The sequence below is a fragment of the Chaetura pelagica genome, unplaced genomic scaffold (genome assembly GCF_000747805.2).
Source record: "Chaetura pelagica isolate M959 unplaced genomic scaffold, ChaPel_1.0 scaffold447, whole genome shotgun sequence".
Lineage (NCBI taxonomy): Eukaryota > Metazoa > Chordata > Aves > Apodiformes > Apodidae > Chaetura > Chaetura pelagica.
In genome coordinates this window covers 57,046-76,696 of record NW_009953901.1, presented here as the reverse complement: position 1 = coordinate 76,696, position 19,651 = coordinate 57,046, and the positions used below count along the sequence as shown (strand labels likewise).

The window sequence follows — 19,651 nt, the reverse complement described above, 5'->3', positions numbered from 1 at the left end:
TTTCCCTGACTTGACAGTCCCTGCCCAGGTTGTTGGCTCATTCTTACCTGGATAGGAATGATTTGAACCACTTTAAGTGCTTTAAATTGTTACCTTGGACCATCCTTTTGTTAAAATTAATTATTTCTGCCTTCAGTGCAGATTGATGTGAAAAGGAACTGATGGTTTGATCCCTTGGGAGATGACAAGGGGCAAGTTTCATCTTAATTAACTGTGGAAAGTCATTAGTGTTAATGAAAAGAAGGAAGAAATAATTTGGTTTCTTTCTTCTTTTTTGGGGTGGGGTTTTTTTTGGTTGGTTTTGCCTTGTTTTTAAGAACAAGCTGAGTTCAATATAATTCCAAGGCTTCAAGAAGTGATGATAGGAGCAGAGTCTCAGCAGCAGCAATTCCTGTAGGATTGGGAAGCCCAAGGAATAACTCCTCCCAGGCTTTCTGGTGAGGTCACTGGTGGAGGCAAGAGAGTGAAAATATAGCTCTTGTGTCTTCACAGTCAGTCCCTGCTCCTTCCTTGTTCAGCAGCTGCTAAAAATGCCCTGGGGGCAGCAGGTAAATAGCTTTTCATTCCACAAGTAGGCAAGGAGGGATAAAAGAACTTGTAGTGCTTGATAATAAATGTCCAGATCTTGTCTGGTCGAACACCTCATGCTGAACCTCCACAGCTGAGGGTCCTTTCTGTTGCCTTCCAGAAAATAAATGGTCTCCAGGACAATAAAACTTGCATTTACTCTGGTTCTCCAGATATTCTGCCACCTTTCTTGCTGGCAAGGATTAATCTTTGCTGCAGAGACTTCAGTGAGACCAGGGAAGGGATGAAATTACATTGTGTGTGTAAGGACATGGGGAACCATTCCCTCTGAGGAGCTGCAGCCTTGTTCTCTTCTTAAAACCTCAGCATATCAACCACTTCAGCATCTGAATAATATACCCTCTGTGTTTTCTTCCTGAGGAAGATTTAAATAAACAGGCTGGTGAGAAAGGAGAAGGGGGGGGAAATTCCACCTTGGGCTGTAAAGAGCTATAGGGACGTAAATAGTGCTCGGGCAAAACAAAGCAAAGAAATAAACCCAACTTGCCTGGGGAACTTCTGGGGATATGATGAAGCTGGATGATGTACAGATGTGTCGTGGAGAGAATTGTAGAAGTGGTGGAAGTGACTTGGCTTCCAAAATAGGGAAAGGAGAACTCCAGGAACAAAATCACTCGGCAGTTTTCTCTGTTGGGTTTTGAAATAATAGAGATCATCATCTTAACATCTACTCCTGCAAAGACTTGGGTACAGGATTTGCTGCCTCTTCAAAGTTTTAAACCCAGCAGGCAGAATTCTGTTGGAATCCTGGGGATGATGTGTTGGAAGCATGAAGAAGAGATAGAAGCTGGCTGGAGTGAGGCTGTTGTTGCTAAATGCTTCTGGGATGGGTCGTAATGAAAACCAAATGTTGTGGTCTGAAGGAGCCACAAACAGAATCATAGAATCACAGGATGGTGAAAGTTGGAAAGGACCTGAAAGATCACCTAGTTCCAACCCCCCTGCATGGGCAGGGACACCTCCCAGCAGCCCAGGGTGCTCCAAGCCCCATCCAACCTGCCCTTCAACACTGCCAGGGATGGGGCAGCCACAGCTTCTCTGGGCAACCTGGGCCAGGCTCTCACCACCCTCCCCCCACCTGCCCTTGTCCCAAGTCCCTCCCCAGCTTTCCTGGAGCCCCTTCAGGCACTGGAAGCTGCTCTAAGGTCGCCCTGGAGCCTTCTCTTCTCCAGGCTGAACACCCCACCTCTCCCAGCCTGGCTCCAGAGCAGAGCTGCTCCAGCCCTCCCAGCATCTCCGGGGCCTCCTCTGGACTCTCTCCAACAGCTCCATGTCTTTCCTGTGCTGGGGACCCCAGCCCTGCAGGGGGATCTCAGCAGAGCAGAGAACAAATCATGTCCATACCTGAGGACACACAGATTCTGGCAAGTTTCTGCCCCTGGCTCAGGCCTATTTTGCCTTCCAACTTGCACGTGCAGCTCCGTGTGCCTCCACCACATCGAGTCGCTCCCGTCTCCGTGTTTGTGCCAAACAAACAGGGCTGTAACCCCCCCCGAGACCCCTGGGAATGGCTGGGACACAAGTACCCCCACTGCTAAGTGGTTCCTTCTTCCCAGCCAGAGCTGGTGATTTAGGGTTGCCTGTTCATGCTCCATCCAAGGCCAACTGGGGCTGTTGCTCAGGTTGGTGTTGCCTCTGCCTGCTGGTTTCATGGCCACGGGGAGCACAGGGGGCTCAATGAATGCATTTCTTGCCCTGTAGGTCAGGGCTGGCCTTTGACAGGCTTTAACCAAGTTTATCTCAGCTTTACTAGCCTTGAGATAAACTAGTAAATCTGTCAGACCCAAATTACTGGCTGGTTTTAATTGCTTTTCCTGCCACTGATTCCTTGGGGCAGGGCTAAGAGTTCTTGTGCCCCTTGGAATGATTGGGGAAAGAGGGTGGTAGCTGAATCCTGATGGCTGGAAAAGCACCTTGAAATAGCTGTCCCAGACATGAAGAAATACTGTGGGCTTGTGAGGAATTGATTAGTGTAGAGAAACATTGCTACATATAATGGTAAAATAATGAGAATCTGATTTGAATGTGCTCAGCTGTGTAGTATGAGATGTTTTCCCTAGCATGAATTTTATATATATATATAATATACACACTGTTCCAATTTGTCCAGGAACATAAAAACCTTCTAGGCAATATAATCTCTTAAAAAATAAGGCAATTCTTGTGTTTTGGACACCATTCTAATAACTTGGGGAGAGATGGATATTTTGTCCTTTGTCCTATCATCAGCAGAAAACACAGGGCTTGGACTAGAAGGGAAAGAAAAGAACCCAAATGAATGACTTTAAAGAATATGAAATGAAGTTCAAAAGTGTTACCAACTGCAAAGTAGAATTTAACATCCCATTTAATGTCTCATTTAAGTCTCCTGTTATTTCTGATGGGTGGTTTGCTGCATCAATTAGAGTAGATGGACACCAGAAGATCACATGGGCCACGTCTGAGTTGCTTTTTCCAGAGAATTTGTTCTCTCTCTCCTTTTCTCTTGTTGTTTTGCTGTCAGCTAAAAGATCCTGTAGCTTATTTCCTCATGGGAAGAGGATGGAAGGAGAGAGGAGTTAGGTGTTGGAGGTGATGAGCTCTCCTGTGGGTGCACGACTGAAGCTGAGCAGCCTCCAGGTCCCTAAGGACCATGGTTGACCAAGGGGAATTCCCACTTTTCAGGGATGAATCCAGTTCATGATACTCAGATCATCCTGTGTCAAACCCAGTGGGAATCAGGTGTGATAAATAAGTTGGTGGATGTGCCCTGAGCCTGGTGTGGAATGAGGAGAGACAGAACTCAAGTGTGTTTTCATGCAGCTTGTTAGAGAAGGGCTTAGGGAAAACATAAACTTTTAGGGTTGTTTTTATTTTTCCTTGCTTCTTGAGCTGTGCTGCAGCACTTGAGAGGATGAATTCTTCCTGTGGGATAGTTAAACCTGTCAAGGATTGAGCTGCTTCACATCCCGTGGGTTTCCATGCAATGTCTAAACAGCCTCTTGGTCTTGTTTTTATGAATGATGTTGGATATTCCCAGCTTGTGGAGTCAAAGGGTTCGTGCTCTTGGAAGTTTGTCCAAAGTTCCCTGACCTGTAGTGTCCCTTTAATCACCATGTTGTGTGTCCTGCCCTGATGAAGTGCTGTGTTGTTGGAGCACAAGAGATGGTTGTCAAAGGTCTTTCCTGACCTGTAGTGTCCCTTTAATCACCATGTGGTGTGCCCTGATGAAGGGCTGTGTAGCTTGAGCACAAGAAGTGGTTGTCAAAGGTCTTCACCAGGATTAAGCTGTGAAAGTGTCTGTCCACTCAAAGCATAAAATCCCAGACTGGTTTGGGTTGGGAGGGACCTTCAAGATCATCCAGTTCCAACCCCCTGCATGGGCAGGGACACCTCCCACCAGCCCAGGCTGCTCCAAGCCCCATCCAACCTGCCCTTCAACACTGCCAGGGATGGGGCAGCCACAGCTTCCCTGGGCAACCTGGGCCAGGCTCTCACCACCCTCACAGCAAAGAATTCCCTCCTCATGTCTCACCTCAACCTCCACCTCTACCTTGCACACTTAGAGATCACTCCCTGCATGGGAGGTGCCCTCTGCTTGCCATCAATGAGTTAAAATCCATTTCCCCTTGTGTCTGAAGCTTGTGAAATCTCTGAGAACTCTTCCTTCCTGCAAGACTTTGCTCCACAGCCTTGTCCCAGTCCTTGAGCAGGTCTGTCCTTCAGTAGGAGTGAGATGAATGTCTTCTGAAGATAAGTGGTGTTTGACAATGGAGAGTGTGGAATGGATCTGTTCTTTCAAGAGATCTCGTGGGCTTTGGCCATCAAGTGCCTCAAACTAGAGGGCTGAGGCCTTGAACTTGATTTCATCTTCTGTGGGCAGTCAGAGGAGGAGGGGACAGAGGAGAAGTTGCATTCATAGCAATTTATATTCATTCTGGCTCTTCAAAACACTGCAGAAGGATAATCCACGAGCTGGGTTTTAAGGGAGGGGAAGGGGACATCAGCACTGTCTCTGCTGTCTAGGCAGAAGCTGTTCTTGATGGTAGAACAGCCCTGCCCCTCCTTCCTCTGAACAGGTTGACCTTTGCTGTGTCTGACCTGGTCTGGCACATCAGAAGCATCTACTGCCATCATTGGGGAATAAACCACAGGTGATGCCACGTTGGGAACTTCAGATTTCTGAAAGGTGAAGCTCACAACAGACAGCAGGATTCAGAACCTGCAACCAGTCAGGGTTTCAGGTTTGTGGTAGCCTTGTAGACCACATGAACCCTCACTGCATCTTCTGGGCTCACCACTTCTAGCTGTGCTGTGCAGGTTCCCTTGGACGTTGGCTTGTCTCTGAGGTTGGCACAGATTCCACAGGGATTTAGCTCTGGCTGCTCTTGTCCTGTGGGTTCATGCAGGTCAGTGGTGGCCCAGGAGCAGTCCCTGCTTCTTGGAGGCAAAGGTGGCTGCAGTCCTTCTTCTTCCTACCTCCAAAGCTGGAGGTGACTCTGTCCTGCTTGAGGAGACTGTTCATTCATCAGAAGGTGAGGCTGGAGTTACACCTAATTGCTCTGAAAGTCTTTCCAAGGTGGTTCTGAAGTCCCTGAAGTGAGGCAAGTCACAAGAAGTTCATGGAATGCTTCAGGCTACATCAAGAGGTTGCTGGTCCACTCAGGGCATTTTTTAACTCCTCCTGCTCTGCTTTCTGAAAGCAAAGTCACTGATCCAAGTGCAGGGCTTGAATTATCCTGGACTAAACAAGGCCAGGACCAGCAAACTCCTGCTGCCTGGCACACCAAGGAGACAACCTGCATTTTTTGATGGTTTTAATTAGAGATTTTGAATGATGGCCCTTCTTAGCTTCTTCAGCCATCAAAAAAAGGGCCTAATTTCTCCTTGCTTGTTTCCTGTTGGAGGAGCAGATTTGCTGGTTTCATTGGCAGCCTCTTCTGCTGGGCTGGCTCTGAGCCACCAGGGCTGGCAAGAGCTGCTGACAGGAAGATGAAGAGATTTCCACCCTCTGATTTGTGTGTTAACAGGGGCAAATCAGGAGGTGGGCTTGGCTGGGGATGAGGATAAAATGGGGGGTGGTAGTTCTGGTGGTGGGAATGGCAAGGAGGTCACAGCCCAGGGGGTCCTGTGTGGTGGAGGCTTGTTCATAAGTGTTTGGTTGCTTTGAGGATCTGCTCTGCTCCCAGACTAGGTGTAAAGGAGAAGTTGTTGATTATGAAGGTGGTGAGACCCTGGCCCAGGTTGCCCAGAGAGGTGGGAGATGCCCCATCCCTGGGAACATCCCAGCTCAGGTTGGACAAAGCTCTGAGCAACCTGATCTGGGTGCAGATGTCCCTGCTCACTGCAGGGGGTTGGACTGGTGGCCTTGACAGGTCCCTTCCCACCCAAACCATTTGATGGTTTGAGGCTTTGCCCCCTTTCTCTTGGAGAAATGAGGAAATTGGAGAAACTGTGCAAGAGGGGAAGTGGATCCAACCCCCTGACTGAGCAGCCCTGGAGGGCTATAGGTCTGGAGCTCTGGAGATTCATGTTCTGCCCATGGCTCTCAGAAGGCCATAATTTCAAGCTGTGACCTTAGAGAATGATAGATTTGGCTCTCATGAAATGCTGACTAATCTGTAGGAAGAAGAGAAAAGGAATCTTGAGGTTGTCCTTGACCAATTCAGTTAAAATGGAGCTGATTTCCTTGTTCCTGCACGTGTGGGATGTTGAGGCACAAGAGCTTTGTGCTTGGGCTTTGAATCAGAAAGATCTGTGAAGACAAAGTAGAATTGACCATGAAGCCATTGAATCCTTCATGAAAATCCCTCTGCAGCATAAAGGTGTGGCTGGGAAAAAATAGATGGTTTCCATGGGTTCTGCTGAGAGGAGGCAGGGAGTGAACCACAGCAAAGGTGACAAGTCAATTAGGTCTTAAAATTCTTGCAGTTTTGATAATCTGAGCTGACATCAGTAACACGGGGTAGGGAAAAGTCTTTTTTTTCAGAATAATAAGTTCATTTATTTCTCTGTGATAGGGCAGAGGCATCAAAAGGGAAACCCTGGGTTGATCTTCCCTCACGCAGCCTTTCTTGGTGGGATGAGATTGGTGCTGTGATACTTGTCTGTACCTGCTGGGAGAGAGAATTCCTGTGCTGGAGGAGACCTCAGCCTTGTCCTCAGAAGTGGGAATTGTCTTCCTGCACAAGAATTGTCCACCTGGGAATGATGGTTTCTACCTCTACAGTGAGTTCAACAGTGAACGAGTTCATGTGAGGGTAGGGTTGATGGAGGAAGTGATGGCTTCTGACCTGCCTCTCCAGGTGGTTTAAGAGTAGCCATGAGGACTCTCCTGGCATCATTTGAGGAACCTGATCAAACAGTAAACTGTCAGGATTAAAACCTCCTCAAAAGGTGAGGATGCCTGGGGAACTGGGCCCCTTTCATGGCTAAGTAACAGCAGGGCTGCAACACAGTGTTGGAGCCCAAACTCTCCCTTAAATCCTCTCTTATCCCTTTATATCTTAGATATCTATTGGGGGCCAGCAGGAAAGCTGGGGAGGGGCTTGGGACAAGGGCAGGGAGGGATGGGATGAGGGGGAATGGATTAAAACTGGAAGAGAGCAGTTTTAGGTGAGACATGAGGAGGAAATTCTTTGGTGTGAGGGAGGTGAGAGCCTGGCTCAGGTTGCCCAGAGAAGCTGTGGCTGCCCCATCCCTGGCAGTGTTGAAGGGCAGGTTGGATGGGGCTTGGAGCAACCTGGGCTGGTGGGAGGCGTCCCTGCCCATGCAGGGGGGGTGGATCTAGATGATCTATAAGGTCCCTTCCAACCCAAACCAGTCTGGGATTCTATGAAATATTGTTGCTTTTGCAGTCAACTATAAATCTGTGCCTTGTTTCTCTGACCTTGGTGTAAGATTTGAGGTCAACTAAATTCTCCTCCTCCCCAAAGGGGGAGAGAAAAGGGCAGAGATTTCCCCTGGCAGTCTTCACCTTGGAGGGCCACCTAAAGACCAGAAGACTTCACAGCAAGGGTGCCCAGCTCCATTTTTCCAGGATGCTAATGGGATGTTCAATCCAAATTGCAGAAAGAATTATCTGGCCCTTAAACGTGGAGGCTGGGAAAAGCCATCACACTTTGGTCCTCCTGAAACCAGGCCAAATGCTTTGTTTGGCTTGGAGGTGGGGATGAATCTGGCTGGAAACCCTGCCCTGGCACAGAGCAGGATGAGTCACTCCCAAATCCAAAAGCAATGAGCCACATGCTAAGAGGACAGCAGCAAAGCATGGGAAGTCTATTTCTTTTTGACTCTTGTTCAATGAATATTAAACACCACTGAGGCTGGTGAAACTCTTCAGCTCTGACTTTCCTTTCAGGGTGGCTGGGGATGGTGGCCCTTCACTTTTCTTTGCAGGAAGGACATGTTCAACCCTTCTTCAGCAGAGCTCACAGGCTTCAATTGGGCTTGAAGCTCATTCCCTTAGGAGGGTTTTTCTCCTTTCTGCTGAAAAATGGAGAACTCAGCATGAACCAAACTTTCCTCTCCCCACCTTGGCTAATCCCTGACCTGTATTTCAGTTTGTGGGGCCACCAAAAGAAGCTCCATTTTTTGAAGGGGAAGAAAACACTGATATATTTACAGAAGACATTGGGACAGCCTGGTTTAAACTCCAGCTTACCTTATATTTCTCTGGTGACCTTGAGTGAGCAAGTCCATCACTGCAGCATCTTCACCAGTGCCTAAAAAGCCCCAGGAACTCTTTGCAGGTAGAAACTGCCCCATTTTACAAGCTGGTGGGACACCAGGTTCTGTGGCTTTGCTGCCTTTCAATGTCTTTACCTGTATCTTAGAGACTCAGCTCTTCATGTATGAAATCTAAATATCTTGTTTATATGACAATATAAATTCAAGACTCTGCACTCAGATATATATTTACACACACATTAATATAATCATTTAGTTAATTGTGTGCAAAATTCTGTAACTGTCTCTACTTAATTGATTTGGACCTGCCTGCCTCTGTGCATCAGAAGTAATTACTTGCATTTCAGTTACATTTCAATATCTATTTTGATGGAACAGTTGAGGACACAGTTATGTGACATTGTTGATAGTGGTCATAAGCTCTGAATTCATAGAATCAGGGAATGGTTTGGGTTGGAAGGGACCTTCAAGATCATTCAGTTCCAACCCCCCTGCATGGGCAGGGACACCTCCCACCAGCCCAGGCTGCTCCAAGCCCCATCCAACCTGCCCTTCAACACTTCCACACCTTCTCTGGCCAACTTCTTCCAGTGCTTTCCTACCCTCATGGTGAAGAATTTCCTCCTCATGTCTCACCTCAATCTCCCCTCTTCCAGTTTTAATCCATCCCCCTCATCCCATCCCTCCCTGCCCTTGTCCCAAGACCCTCCCCAGCTTTCCTGGAGCCCCTTCAGGCACTGGAAGCTGCTCTAAGGTCTCCCTGGAGCCTTCTCTTCTCCAGGCTGAACACTCCAACCCTCTCAGCCTGTCTCCAGAGCAGAGATGCTCTTGGATCATCTCCATGGCCTCCTCTAGACTCCCACCTAAAGGTCCATGCCCTTTGTGTAGCCACCTCATCTAGGTAACCCCCATGGGTTCTTTAGTTGGCTGAAAGCAAGAGAGATTTCTCTGTCTGGAGCAAAGTCCTGCTGTCTGTACTGAGTTTATAGGAAGCCTTGGGAAATAGGAGGTCTAATTTAGGCATAAGGGACAAATGCTCACACATTATTGCTGTTGATGTATGTTTTCTTATCTCCTTGCTAAGATGTTTTCCTCTGGCATCCCTGAAGTCTGATCCCAGCTGGTGGTTGTGAAGTGTCATTTCAAATACTCTGCTCCCAACAGGATGAAGTATTTCCAGTGTCAGATTCAAGTATGGGGAGTGGGTTGAACTTTTCTCCTCTAGAAAACAGGTCATAAGAAATAGGTCTGTGATTATTTGATCCATCCTTTTCCTGTCTTATCTGCTCTGGGGTCACCAGGCAGGTTTTCAACCTCAGCTTCTCAGAGAATCAGGACCCTTCCTCTTCTTCCCTTTGCACTGAGATGCCCTTTGGGGCAAGTTGCTTACACTTCCAGCCACAGAAACCTTCCCTGCCCCAATTTCATGTATAAAAATGCCAAGGCATAAACCATCTTATTGATATCAATTTGATTGTAACATTAAAATCCTTCCCTTTTGAGTCCTTCTCCTTTTCCTGTCAGCTGGCACTAGGACTGGCTGCCCTGGGGGACAATACTTGACACAAGGTCTTTTGCAATACAAAATATTCATCTGAATGTTGATTTTTCCCTCCCTCTGCTCTGGTTCTTCCCACTCAAAAATCTAACTGTCCAGCTTCTCATCCAGTTTTATCTCCTTGGAGATGCACACCATCCAGTCCCAGAGGATGGGGTTTGCTCCAAGAACAGTTCCTTTAGCTCCTGTCTCCAGGAATGAACCTGAACACACCACGTCTGCACTGGGATGATTTGGTGCAGCCTGCAGGGCTTGTTCTGAGATCTCTGCTGCATGTTATTGGTGCACATCTTCTCAGGGTTATAAATGGGAGCTGGCAGACAAAAAAAGAACATAGAGCAACTGAAGGATAACACCTTTTTGGAAGGCAGCCTGTGGAAGAGAGAACTCGACAGCAGTTCCTAAAATATTTACATTTCCAGATTCACTCACCCATGTGCTTCCTATTTTCTGAAGCAGGCAGAAGGAAATCACTCTTTTTCATTCCCTTGCTTTCTCACCCTTCAGCTACTGTGTGAATGGGAAGTGGGGGAGAAAAAAACCCCACATTTAGTCTTGATGCTGAGTAACCTTTAATTGGAAACAAAGCATTGAAAGCAGCTGTTCTCTGAAGGATTGTACTGAGTGCTATTAATTTGCTGAATATTTAATCCCTAAACATCTTGCAGAGCCTGAGATCTGTCCCCCAGATGATAAGGCTTGTTGTAAAGGGAACTTGAATTGCTTCATAGTGGGGTCTTCTGTAAGGAGAGATGGGGATGCTGAGAGGCTGCCAAGGAGGCTGCGTGGGACGTGGTACCCTGAGCAGGTTTGGGTGTAAGACAGGGAGATGAGTCTGTGACCCTGTTTCCCAGCCTGTTCCCTTCAGCCAGCTCCAACCTCTGTGTAGGTTCCAAACCTGTCCTTAAAATAAACCAGCATAAGCCAAGGGAGCAGGGATGGGTCTGAGAAAACTTGTGTTATGGTCCTGCAGAGAGATGAACAGGTTTTGATCATCTTGGCAAAAAAGAAATGGTCAGTGTCTTTTCACTGGGACACAGCAAAGGGTTTGTCTGCAACATCCTGATCTCTTGATCAGGGTGAGGGTGGTGAGAGCCTGGCCCAGGTTGCCCATGGAAGCTGTGGCTGCCCCATCCCTGGCAGTGTTGAAGGGCAGGTTGGATGGGGCTTGGAGCAGCCTGGGCTGGTGGGAGGTGTCCCTGCCCATGCAGGGGGGTTGGATCTAGATGATCTTGAAGGTTTAAGTGTTGACCTTCTTCTATTCTTGTAGCTTCACCAGCCAGGTCCTCTTCTTGCCAGCTACTCTTCTGCACACAAGGGACATGGTCCTCATGGTTTTGCACCAAGTGAGGCTGGGGCACGTGGGGGTTGAGTAATTAAATTCTTCCCTGCTCATGAGAGTCCAAAATGTTGTGTGTGTGAAACCAGACATGTTGAAAATATTTGATTATGTGACCCAAGGAACTTCTTAGAGTGTTTTCTCATGGTAGGGAGAAATTCCTCCCAATAACAAAGATGTGACTGGAACAGTTTCTTGATCTTAGGTAGTTTTACTTGTGCTTTCCTTCCAATAACCCCCTGTTGTGAACAGTTGGGATTGGTTGATGGCAGATCTGTTCCATTTCTTCCTGAGTGGGTTTGGAAGTCAGTTTTTGTTCCTCTTGATCTTGCTAATGCATCTTCTCTTTGCTTTTAATGAGTATAATTTCCAAAGGCAAGTGTTAGTCACCCCACCATCCCAGCCAATTCCCACGTTGTTTTTTAGAATATCTCATGAATTTGAGATTTATTTCTGCAGTCAGGATGGTTAACAAGCTCTGAGAAACATTCTGGTATCAGCAGCTCCATAATTGCTTGGGCTTGAGGGGTTTTTTTTGGCTTGTTCTTGCAGGACCACTGAGGTTTCTTTCCCAGACGGAATCAGTCACGGCTTTTGCAGGAGACACCATCCTGCTCAAGTGTGAAGTTGTTGGGGAGCCCATGCCCGTGGTGCACTGGCAGAAGAACCAGGAGGACTTGTTGCCCAGCCCAGCTGACCCAAGGGTGGCCATCCTGCCCTCAGGAGCTCTGCAGATCAGCAGGGTTCAGCACGGGGACAGTGGGATCTACCGCTGCCTGGCCAAAAACCCCGCCAGTTCCAGAACTGGGAATGATGCTGAAGTCAGAGTTTTGGCAGGTAAGAACTGGACCCTTCTACTTTCTCTCTTGTCTGGCTGTGTCCTTTGTTTCTCAAAAAGAGAAGCCACTTCCTCCTGGGGCAGCGAGGCTGCTTTATCCCACTTCCTTTCCATTTATTTCTACAAGATTCCAAGATGTTCTTCATGTAGAAGAGCCTGGAGACCTTTAGAAGCAGGTAGATGTGAAGGTGAGGAGCTGACCCCAAGGGACAGTGATTCAGGTACCTGAATCAGATATGTATGAAGCTGGTCTCTTTTACATGGTCAGTGGAGAGACAAATACTTCAGGCATTGGAACAGGCTGCCTGGGGCAGTGGTGGAGTCCCCATCCCTGGAGGTGTTGAAGAGTTGTCTAGACATAGTCATTAGGGATATGGTTAGTTAAGGACTTGTCTGTGTTAGGATAACAGTTGGACTCAATGAGCTTGAAGGTCTTTTCCAACCAAGGTAATGCTGTGATTCTGGGATTCCCATCTCACAGTGTTGGTGGGAGCACTGGAATTACTTCTCCAGGGCATTCTCTGGAAGAGCTCATCTCTACTCCGTCGCCTGGAAAGGCAATTTGTTTGGACCAGCTGCTGAATTGACCTACTCAAAGTTAGGCTGCTGGATGCTTCAGGACCTGGTGTGATCTACCAAGCTGCCCAGGCAGCAATTTGGGATCTGACACACGTGATGTTCCTCAATTCCTGGCCAAGTGAGCATCCCACTGTCCCTCTTCATGAACTCAACCAGGGTTGGTTGCTCTTGCAGTTTCATGGCAAGAGTTGAGCACCAAAAGAGGGGTTTGAACAAGGCCCTGTTGTTGGTTGGCATCATTTCTCCTAGAGAGGTCACTGAGCAGGATTCTCAAACTTCTGAGATGACCCAAATCAGGAAGGCCCTATTTTTTGGGGGGGCCAGAGTTTGTGCCCAATCTCCACAGCATGGACCTGTTCCTCATGGGCTGGTTTATCTCAAGGGCTGGTCCAGGTTGGCTCTTCTTGGGGCTTCCAAGCTCACCATGAGCCCTGTGCTGGTCCTTAGGGCAGCACTGAGCCATTCCTGCCCCCTGGCAATTTGAGATCCATGGGGAACTGATTTTTCTTTCCCTCCAGATGTCTTGATGAAAAGGAAGGAAATCAGAAACCTTTGTGTTTTAGCCAGACCTGGATGATTTTTCTCAGCCTCCTCAGAGTTAATTTCCCCTCCAACAACATTTGTGGCTGGATTAGATGTTTCTTCCTGGCTAAACAGCCCTTCTCAAGCTTATTTGGAGGAGAGAGGGGAATTGATCTCTTCCCAGCATGTTACAATTTAATACCAGGGAAACACTGGAGCAAATAATGAGGAAAAAAAAATATATATAACAAGGAACTGATGGAGTCCATCAGACTTTTTGGCTGAGGGCAAACAGCACAAGGTCTCAGTTCAGGATAATGTGAGCAGGCAGCAGCTCTTAGAAGGAATGAGTAGTGCTCCTGCAAGAAAAATTCAGATCTTATTGAGCCTCTTGGGAGTTTGGTTCTCTGATGCTTCAGAGCCAGCTGATATTTTGCTCCTCATTCTGCCTCTCCTGGGTTTGTTTTTTGTTGGTAGAAAACTCCCTTCACTTGCTTCTCTCCTCTCCCATAATTAGTGAAAGCAGAATACTCTGGTATTTTTTTCTTCCCTGGTTAGTGGGGAGACAAAATAACCCCCCCCCCCCAAGTCTTAAATCCTCTTCAAAGGAAGAGGCAGCAAAGCAAAATAACTGAATAACAGTGTAGGCAATGTAGAATCATTCTGTATTTTTAAATATCTTGCTTTTTCCCAAGCTTGTGGTTGTGATTTGTTGGAACCCACAACCTGGCCAGATTTGTAGTGAGATGGACTAAAATCCTGGCATGTGATTTCCAGTCTTCTCTGTGGCTTCCAAAGAGAGTGTAAGGAGAAAAAGAATGAAGGAGAAACATTTGGTGATTTAATTTCTTTAGTTAAAGAAACTATGGCTTAAATATGTGAAGTGACATGATGGTGGGTCTGGAGGTACCAGTAGCTCCTGATGGTAGCAAAATGAATCATCTGACATCATACAAGTTGAGAAGCAAAATATTTGGGTGAAGAAATGGCTGATTTCTGGGCAGCAAAGTAAAAATTCCCCCTGCCAGGCCCAGATCTGTGGTTTGACTCACCATGTAAATGAATCAATAGTTAAGGCTTCAACCTTGGTTACCCAAGAGAAGAGGTTTGTAGGCTCATGAATGTGTCTGGTTGGGGGGACAAAGTGCTGGGCAGGAAGTTTTTGCTTTGCTAACACTAAGTGACTATTTTCAAGTGTGTTTCCTATGGGCAGTTGGATTTTTTGCTCTGGAAGGGGCAGATTCTCCCCCATAAACTCACAATGAACCCACATTGCACCAACAGCTCCAACCCCCCCATCAGAAACTAAATGGACAGACCATCTGAGAATGGGTTTTCCTTCTCTCTCTGTGCTTGTCTCTTGAGCTGCAGCACAAGATAATGGGACAATCTCATGTAATTCCTTAGTTTTTGGTGTGAGTGGAGCTTGGTTGCTGCTTCTTCAGCCCTTCTTGAGAGAGGAGTAACAGCAGCAAAAGAGGAGTGAGCTGGAATGGATCCCAGGAGAAGGCATGAGGAAGGAGAGGTTGATGGTCATGGCTGAGTCCCTGCAGACCACAGAAGTTGCCTGGTGAGCTCAGCCCTGCTTTGGTGCTTCACTGACTCAGTTTTTTTTGAAGAAGAGCAGTTGGCAAGTTGGACATCTTTAAATACAGACTAATGTTGTGGTGCTGAGAGTTAGTGCTGCCTTGGCTGGATTTTGGGTGGTCATGTAGATGCAGGAAGCATCTCATCTGAGGGTATTCCATTTGGGAAGCAGCTGGATGGGAAAGGAGAGGGTCCAGTGCTGGGATCCCCAACATAAGAAGGACATGGAGCTGTTGGGGAGAGTCCAGAGGAGGCCACGGAGATGATGGGAGGGCTGGAGCAGCTCTGGAGCCAGGCTGGGAGAGTTGGGGTGTTCAGCCTGGAGAAGAGAAGGCTCCAGGGAGACCTTAGAGCAGCTTCCAGTGCCTGAAGGGGCTCCAGGAAAGCTGGGGAGGGGCTTGGGACAAGGGCAGGGAGGGATGGGATGAGGGGGGATGGATTAAAACTGAAAGAGGGGAGATTGAGGTGAGACATGAGGAGGAAATTCTTTGGTGTGAGGGTGGTGAGAGCCTGGCCCAGGTTGCCCAGGGAAGCTGTGGCTGCCTCATCCCTGGCAGTGTTGAAGGGCAGGTTGGATGGGGCTTGGAGCAACCTGGGCTGGTTGTCCTGCCCATGCAGGGGTGGGACTGGATGGGCTTTAAGGTCCCTTCCAACCCCAACCAGTCTGTAAATATTTTCTCTTCCTTACTAATGAGAAAACTGAGTGTTTTGCAAGAAATCTTCCTTAAAGCTAGAAATAAGCCCCCTGATGTTTAGTCTCACATTCCAGCAGTGACTTGGCATGGTTTCCCTTGCACTTTAGTATTTTTATTTCAGTTATTACAGTGAGAAAAGTGTCTTCATGCCTCAATTTATGTTGGTGCTGAAGGTACAATCTTTATATGTCCCTGTTCCAGAGATTCTCCCAGTCATGTCACATCCCAGAGTCTCTGCTCAACCAGGCTTGGGGTTGTTGGTTTTTTTTTGAGGGAGAGGAAGGCAGAAGGGTTGAAGCAGAAAAATGCAAGCAAGGGGGTTGGGAGGTGGAGGCAAAAAGCAAAATCCCACAGCAGCAACTGCATCCTGGTTCTACATTTTAATGCCTTCTGTATATTGAGAGATCGGTATCATTTTAATGACAGATTTCACCAACCCTGGTCACGCACAACCCTTCCTTTCTCCTTGGGATTAAGTGTTCAGCCTCTGGGCACGATGGTGAGATCAGGCTGGGGAATTTTGCCAGCCTTTCTTCCCTGACAGCAGAGAGCAAAATTGGGTTTTCTTTGGTATAAACCTGTATCTCTTTGAATCAAAATGTGACTCCGGACACTTAGAGAAATTCCAGCCCATCAGTGTCACATGAAAGGCATCTCAGTTCTGCAATTTGCCAGATGAAAACTGCTCCAATAGAAAGCTAAAATGGTAGCAACAAAGTGCAATCTTTTTCCCAACGTGGTCAGAACCATTTGCATGGCTCTGGGGGGGAAGGGAGTCTTTTGTCAACCGGACAGCATGTAGAAAGGCAGCGTGGCTGGTGGGAGCTCCATGCAGCAAAGATGCACCACATTTTCATGGAAGTAGTTCCTTTTCTTCATGTAGGATAGAGCTAAAAAAAAAGATGAAGGGAGTGGAAGATCTCCCTGGTGAGGAAAGGCTGAGGGAGCTGGGTCTGTTGGGCTTGGAGAAGAGGAGACCGAGGGGCGACATCATCCATGGGCGCAAACACGTTCAGGGCAGTGTCAGGAGGGCAGAGCCAGGCTTTGTGCAGTGAGAACAAGGGGAAATGGGTGCAAACTGGAGCACAGGAGGTTCCATGTAAACATCAGGAAGAACTTCTTCACTGTGAGAGTGACAGAGCTGGATGGGGCTTGGAGCAACCTGGGCTGGTTGTCCTGCCCATGCAGGGGTGGGACTGGATGGTCTTTAAGGTCCCTTCCAACCCCAACCAGTCTGTAAATATTTTCTCTTCCTTACTAATGAGAAAACTGAGTGTTTTGCAAGAAATCTTCCTTAAAGCTAGAAATAAGCCCCCTGATGTTTAGTCTCACATTCCAGCAGTGACTTGGCATGGTTTCCCTTGCACTTTAGTATTTTTATTTCAGTTATTACAGTGAGAAAAGTGTCTTCATGCCTCAATTTATGTTGGTGCTGAAGGTACAATCTTTATATGTCCCTGTTCCAGAGATTCTCCCAGTCATGTCACATCCCAGAGTCTCTGCTCAACCAGGCTTGGGGTTGTTGGTTTTTTTTTTGAGGGAGAGGAAGGCAGAAGGGTTGAAGCAGAAAAATGCAAGCAAGGGGGTTGGGAGGTGGAGGCAAAAAGCAAAATCCCACAGCAGCAACTGCATCCTGGTTCTACATTTTAATGCCTTCTGTATATTGAGAGATCGGTATCATTTTAATGACAGATTTCACCAACCCTGGTCACGCACAACCCTTCCTTTCTCCTTGGGATTAAGTGTTCAGCCTCTGGGCACGATGGTGAGATCAGGCTGGGGAATTTTGCCAGCCTTTCTTCCCTGACAGCAGAGAGCAAAATTGGGTTTTCTTTGGTATAAACCTGTATCTCTTTGAATCAAAATGTGACTCCGGACACTTAGAGAAATTCCAGCCCATCAGTGTCACATGAAAGGCATCTCAGTTCTGCAATTTGCCAGATGAAAACTGCTCCAATAGAAAGCTAAAATGGTAGCAACAAAGTGCAATCTTTTTCCCAACGTGGTCAGAACCATTTGCATGGCTCTGGGGGGGAAGGGAGTCTTTTGTCAACCGGACAGCATGTAGAAAGGCAGCGTGGCTGGTGGGAGCTCCATGCAGCAAAGATGCACCACATTTTCATGGAAGTAGTTCCTTTTCTTCATGTAGGATAGAGCTAAAAAAAAAGATGAAGGGAGTGGAAGATCTCCCTGGTGAGGAAAGGCTGAGGGAGCTGGGTCTGTTGGGCTTGGAGAAGAGGAGACCGAGGGGCGACATCATCCATGGGCGCAAACACGTTCAGGGCAGTGTCAGGAGGGCAGAGCCAGGCTTTGTGCAGTGAGAACAAGGGGAAATGGGTGCAAACTGGAGCACAGGAGGTTCCATGTAAACATCAGGAAGAACTTCTTCACTGTGAGAGTCCTGCTGCAGCAGGGGGGTTGGACTGGGTGGTCTTTCCAGCTCCCTCCAACCCCTAAGGTTCTGTCATTCTGTAAAATGCTGCAGTATCATGTCTCTCCTGGGCTACTCAAGAGCTGCATCTGTACAACTGAATCCCACTCCTTGTCTTTTCCTTGGAAGACAGAAATAAATGGCATCATCTCAAGTTCCACTTGCTGGAGACCAATTTGGTAGGAGAGTTCAATGCATCCTCAACTCTTAAAAAATGCATTTTGACAAAGATGTTGAGGGAACAATCAGGGCTTGGCTACAAAGTACTGCTGGTACAATGTGACTGAAGCTGTGCCTTTAATTTAAGAATGAGGGGACACATCATTCAGGAGCTTTCCCTGCTGCAGGATACATGTCCATCCTTAGTGACTTCACAATCTCAACTGTGAATCTCAACCAGGCTCAATTACTCCATTAACCTTCCATAAAAAGGAGCTAAAATTATAATGACTTGTGAAGACATCTTTTTTTCTTTTGAAATAATGAGGTGTTCTCTGATTTCAGTTGAATGGGGAGTCTTGAAATCACACGTTTGCCAGTCCTGTTGGTGGGTTTGGGTTTGAGCTGTGCCATTGATTTAATGAGCCATGGGAAAGGTGGGTCTTGCTGGGGCTCATGATTGCACACAGTGCTCAGGGAAAAGGCTCAAAACAGAACTCCAGGGTTTGCTTTCTTCAGGGAAGGGAAGATCTTGGAGGTCACTGCTCCATCAGGGGGTTTAGGTTCATTCTTAAACAATAATAGGTAGACATTTGGCAAAAGAACATCAACAAGTGTCAGGGACAGGTGCTGAGCAGGCTGGGAATCATGGAGTGGTTTTGGTTGGAAAAGACTGTTAAGATGATCCAGTCCAACCCTTCCCCCAGCCCTGCCCAGGCCAGCCCTGCCCCATGTCCCTCAGCACCACATCTACACAGCTTGGAAACCCCTCCAGGGATGGGGACTCCAGCCCTGCCCTGGGCAGCCTGGGCCAGGGCCTGACAACCCTGGCCAGCAAGAAATGCTGCCCAACATCCCATCTCAGCCTCCCCTGGCACCTATTTTTGATTATTATATCCTTGAAATGGTCAGAATATCTAGAGGTTTTTCCTGCAGTTTGTCAATATTACAGAGAGTTGTTCTTTTAATGAGTCTTGTTTCCCTGAGGAGTAAAATTTTACCCAGTCAAATAAGGAAAATACTATTTTCACCCTACTCAGGGTTCAGATTTTCTTTCATTTAAGCCTAAGGTTTCACATTGTTGCCTTCCTGCCAGCATTCATTTCAGGTACTCATTAAAATAGAGTATTTCAACCAATTAGGGTTCTATTCTCAGGCAGAATATTCTATATTCTAAACATATACATGTTTATGTTGAGGTCTTGGACTGTTAGAGCCCAGAGGACTGAGAGGAGGTGACATTATGAATGTGAAGGTTTTACATACATGGATTTTATTACATAGAATCACAGAATCAGAGAAAGGTTAGAGTTGGAAGAGACCTCAAAGATCATCCAGTTCCAACCCCCTGCACGGGCAGGGACACCTCCCACCAGTCCAGGCTGCTCCAAGCCCCATCCAACCTGGCCTTCCATACAATATTGGGCTGGGAAGTGGTCTCCTTGATCCTGCCAGCAAGGGGAAAGGCTGTGAGGAGGAGGAGGGCACTGCCAGTGAGCAGGTGGTGGTGGAGCTTGTGGTGGGCAACAGAGGTTTGGGCTCTACAGCCACAGGACCTTGTTTCAAGGGTCTGCTGGGGGTGAGGTGGGGATCCATGTCAATAAAGGAGCCCAGAAGGCATCTTTGCTGGTAGGATGGCTGACCTTGTAAGGAAGGCTTTGAACTGGTAGTAGTAGGGAAAGAGCAA

At 47.4% G+C, this 19,651-nt stretch overlaps 1 protein-coding gene across 1 annotated transcript in view; it reads left to right on the top strand.

Annotated features, from left to right (window-relative positions):
* LOC104392026 (netrin receptor DCC-like) overlaps positions 1 to 19,651 on the top strand; it is a gene marked incomplete at its 3' end in the record, with an annotated part of 57,459 nt that overhangs the window by 33,094 nt on the left and 4,714 nt on the right. Inside the window, exon 3 of the mRNA XM_010001382.1 lies at positions 11,706 to 11,990. Within this exon, the coding sequence (XP_009999684.1) occupies positions 11,706 to 11,990 (285 nt within the window). The remainder of the gene's footprint in view (positions 1 to 11,705; positions 11,991 to 19,651) is intronic.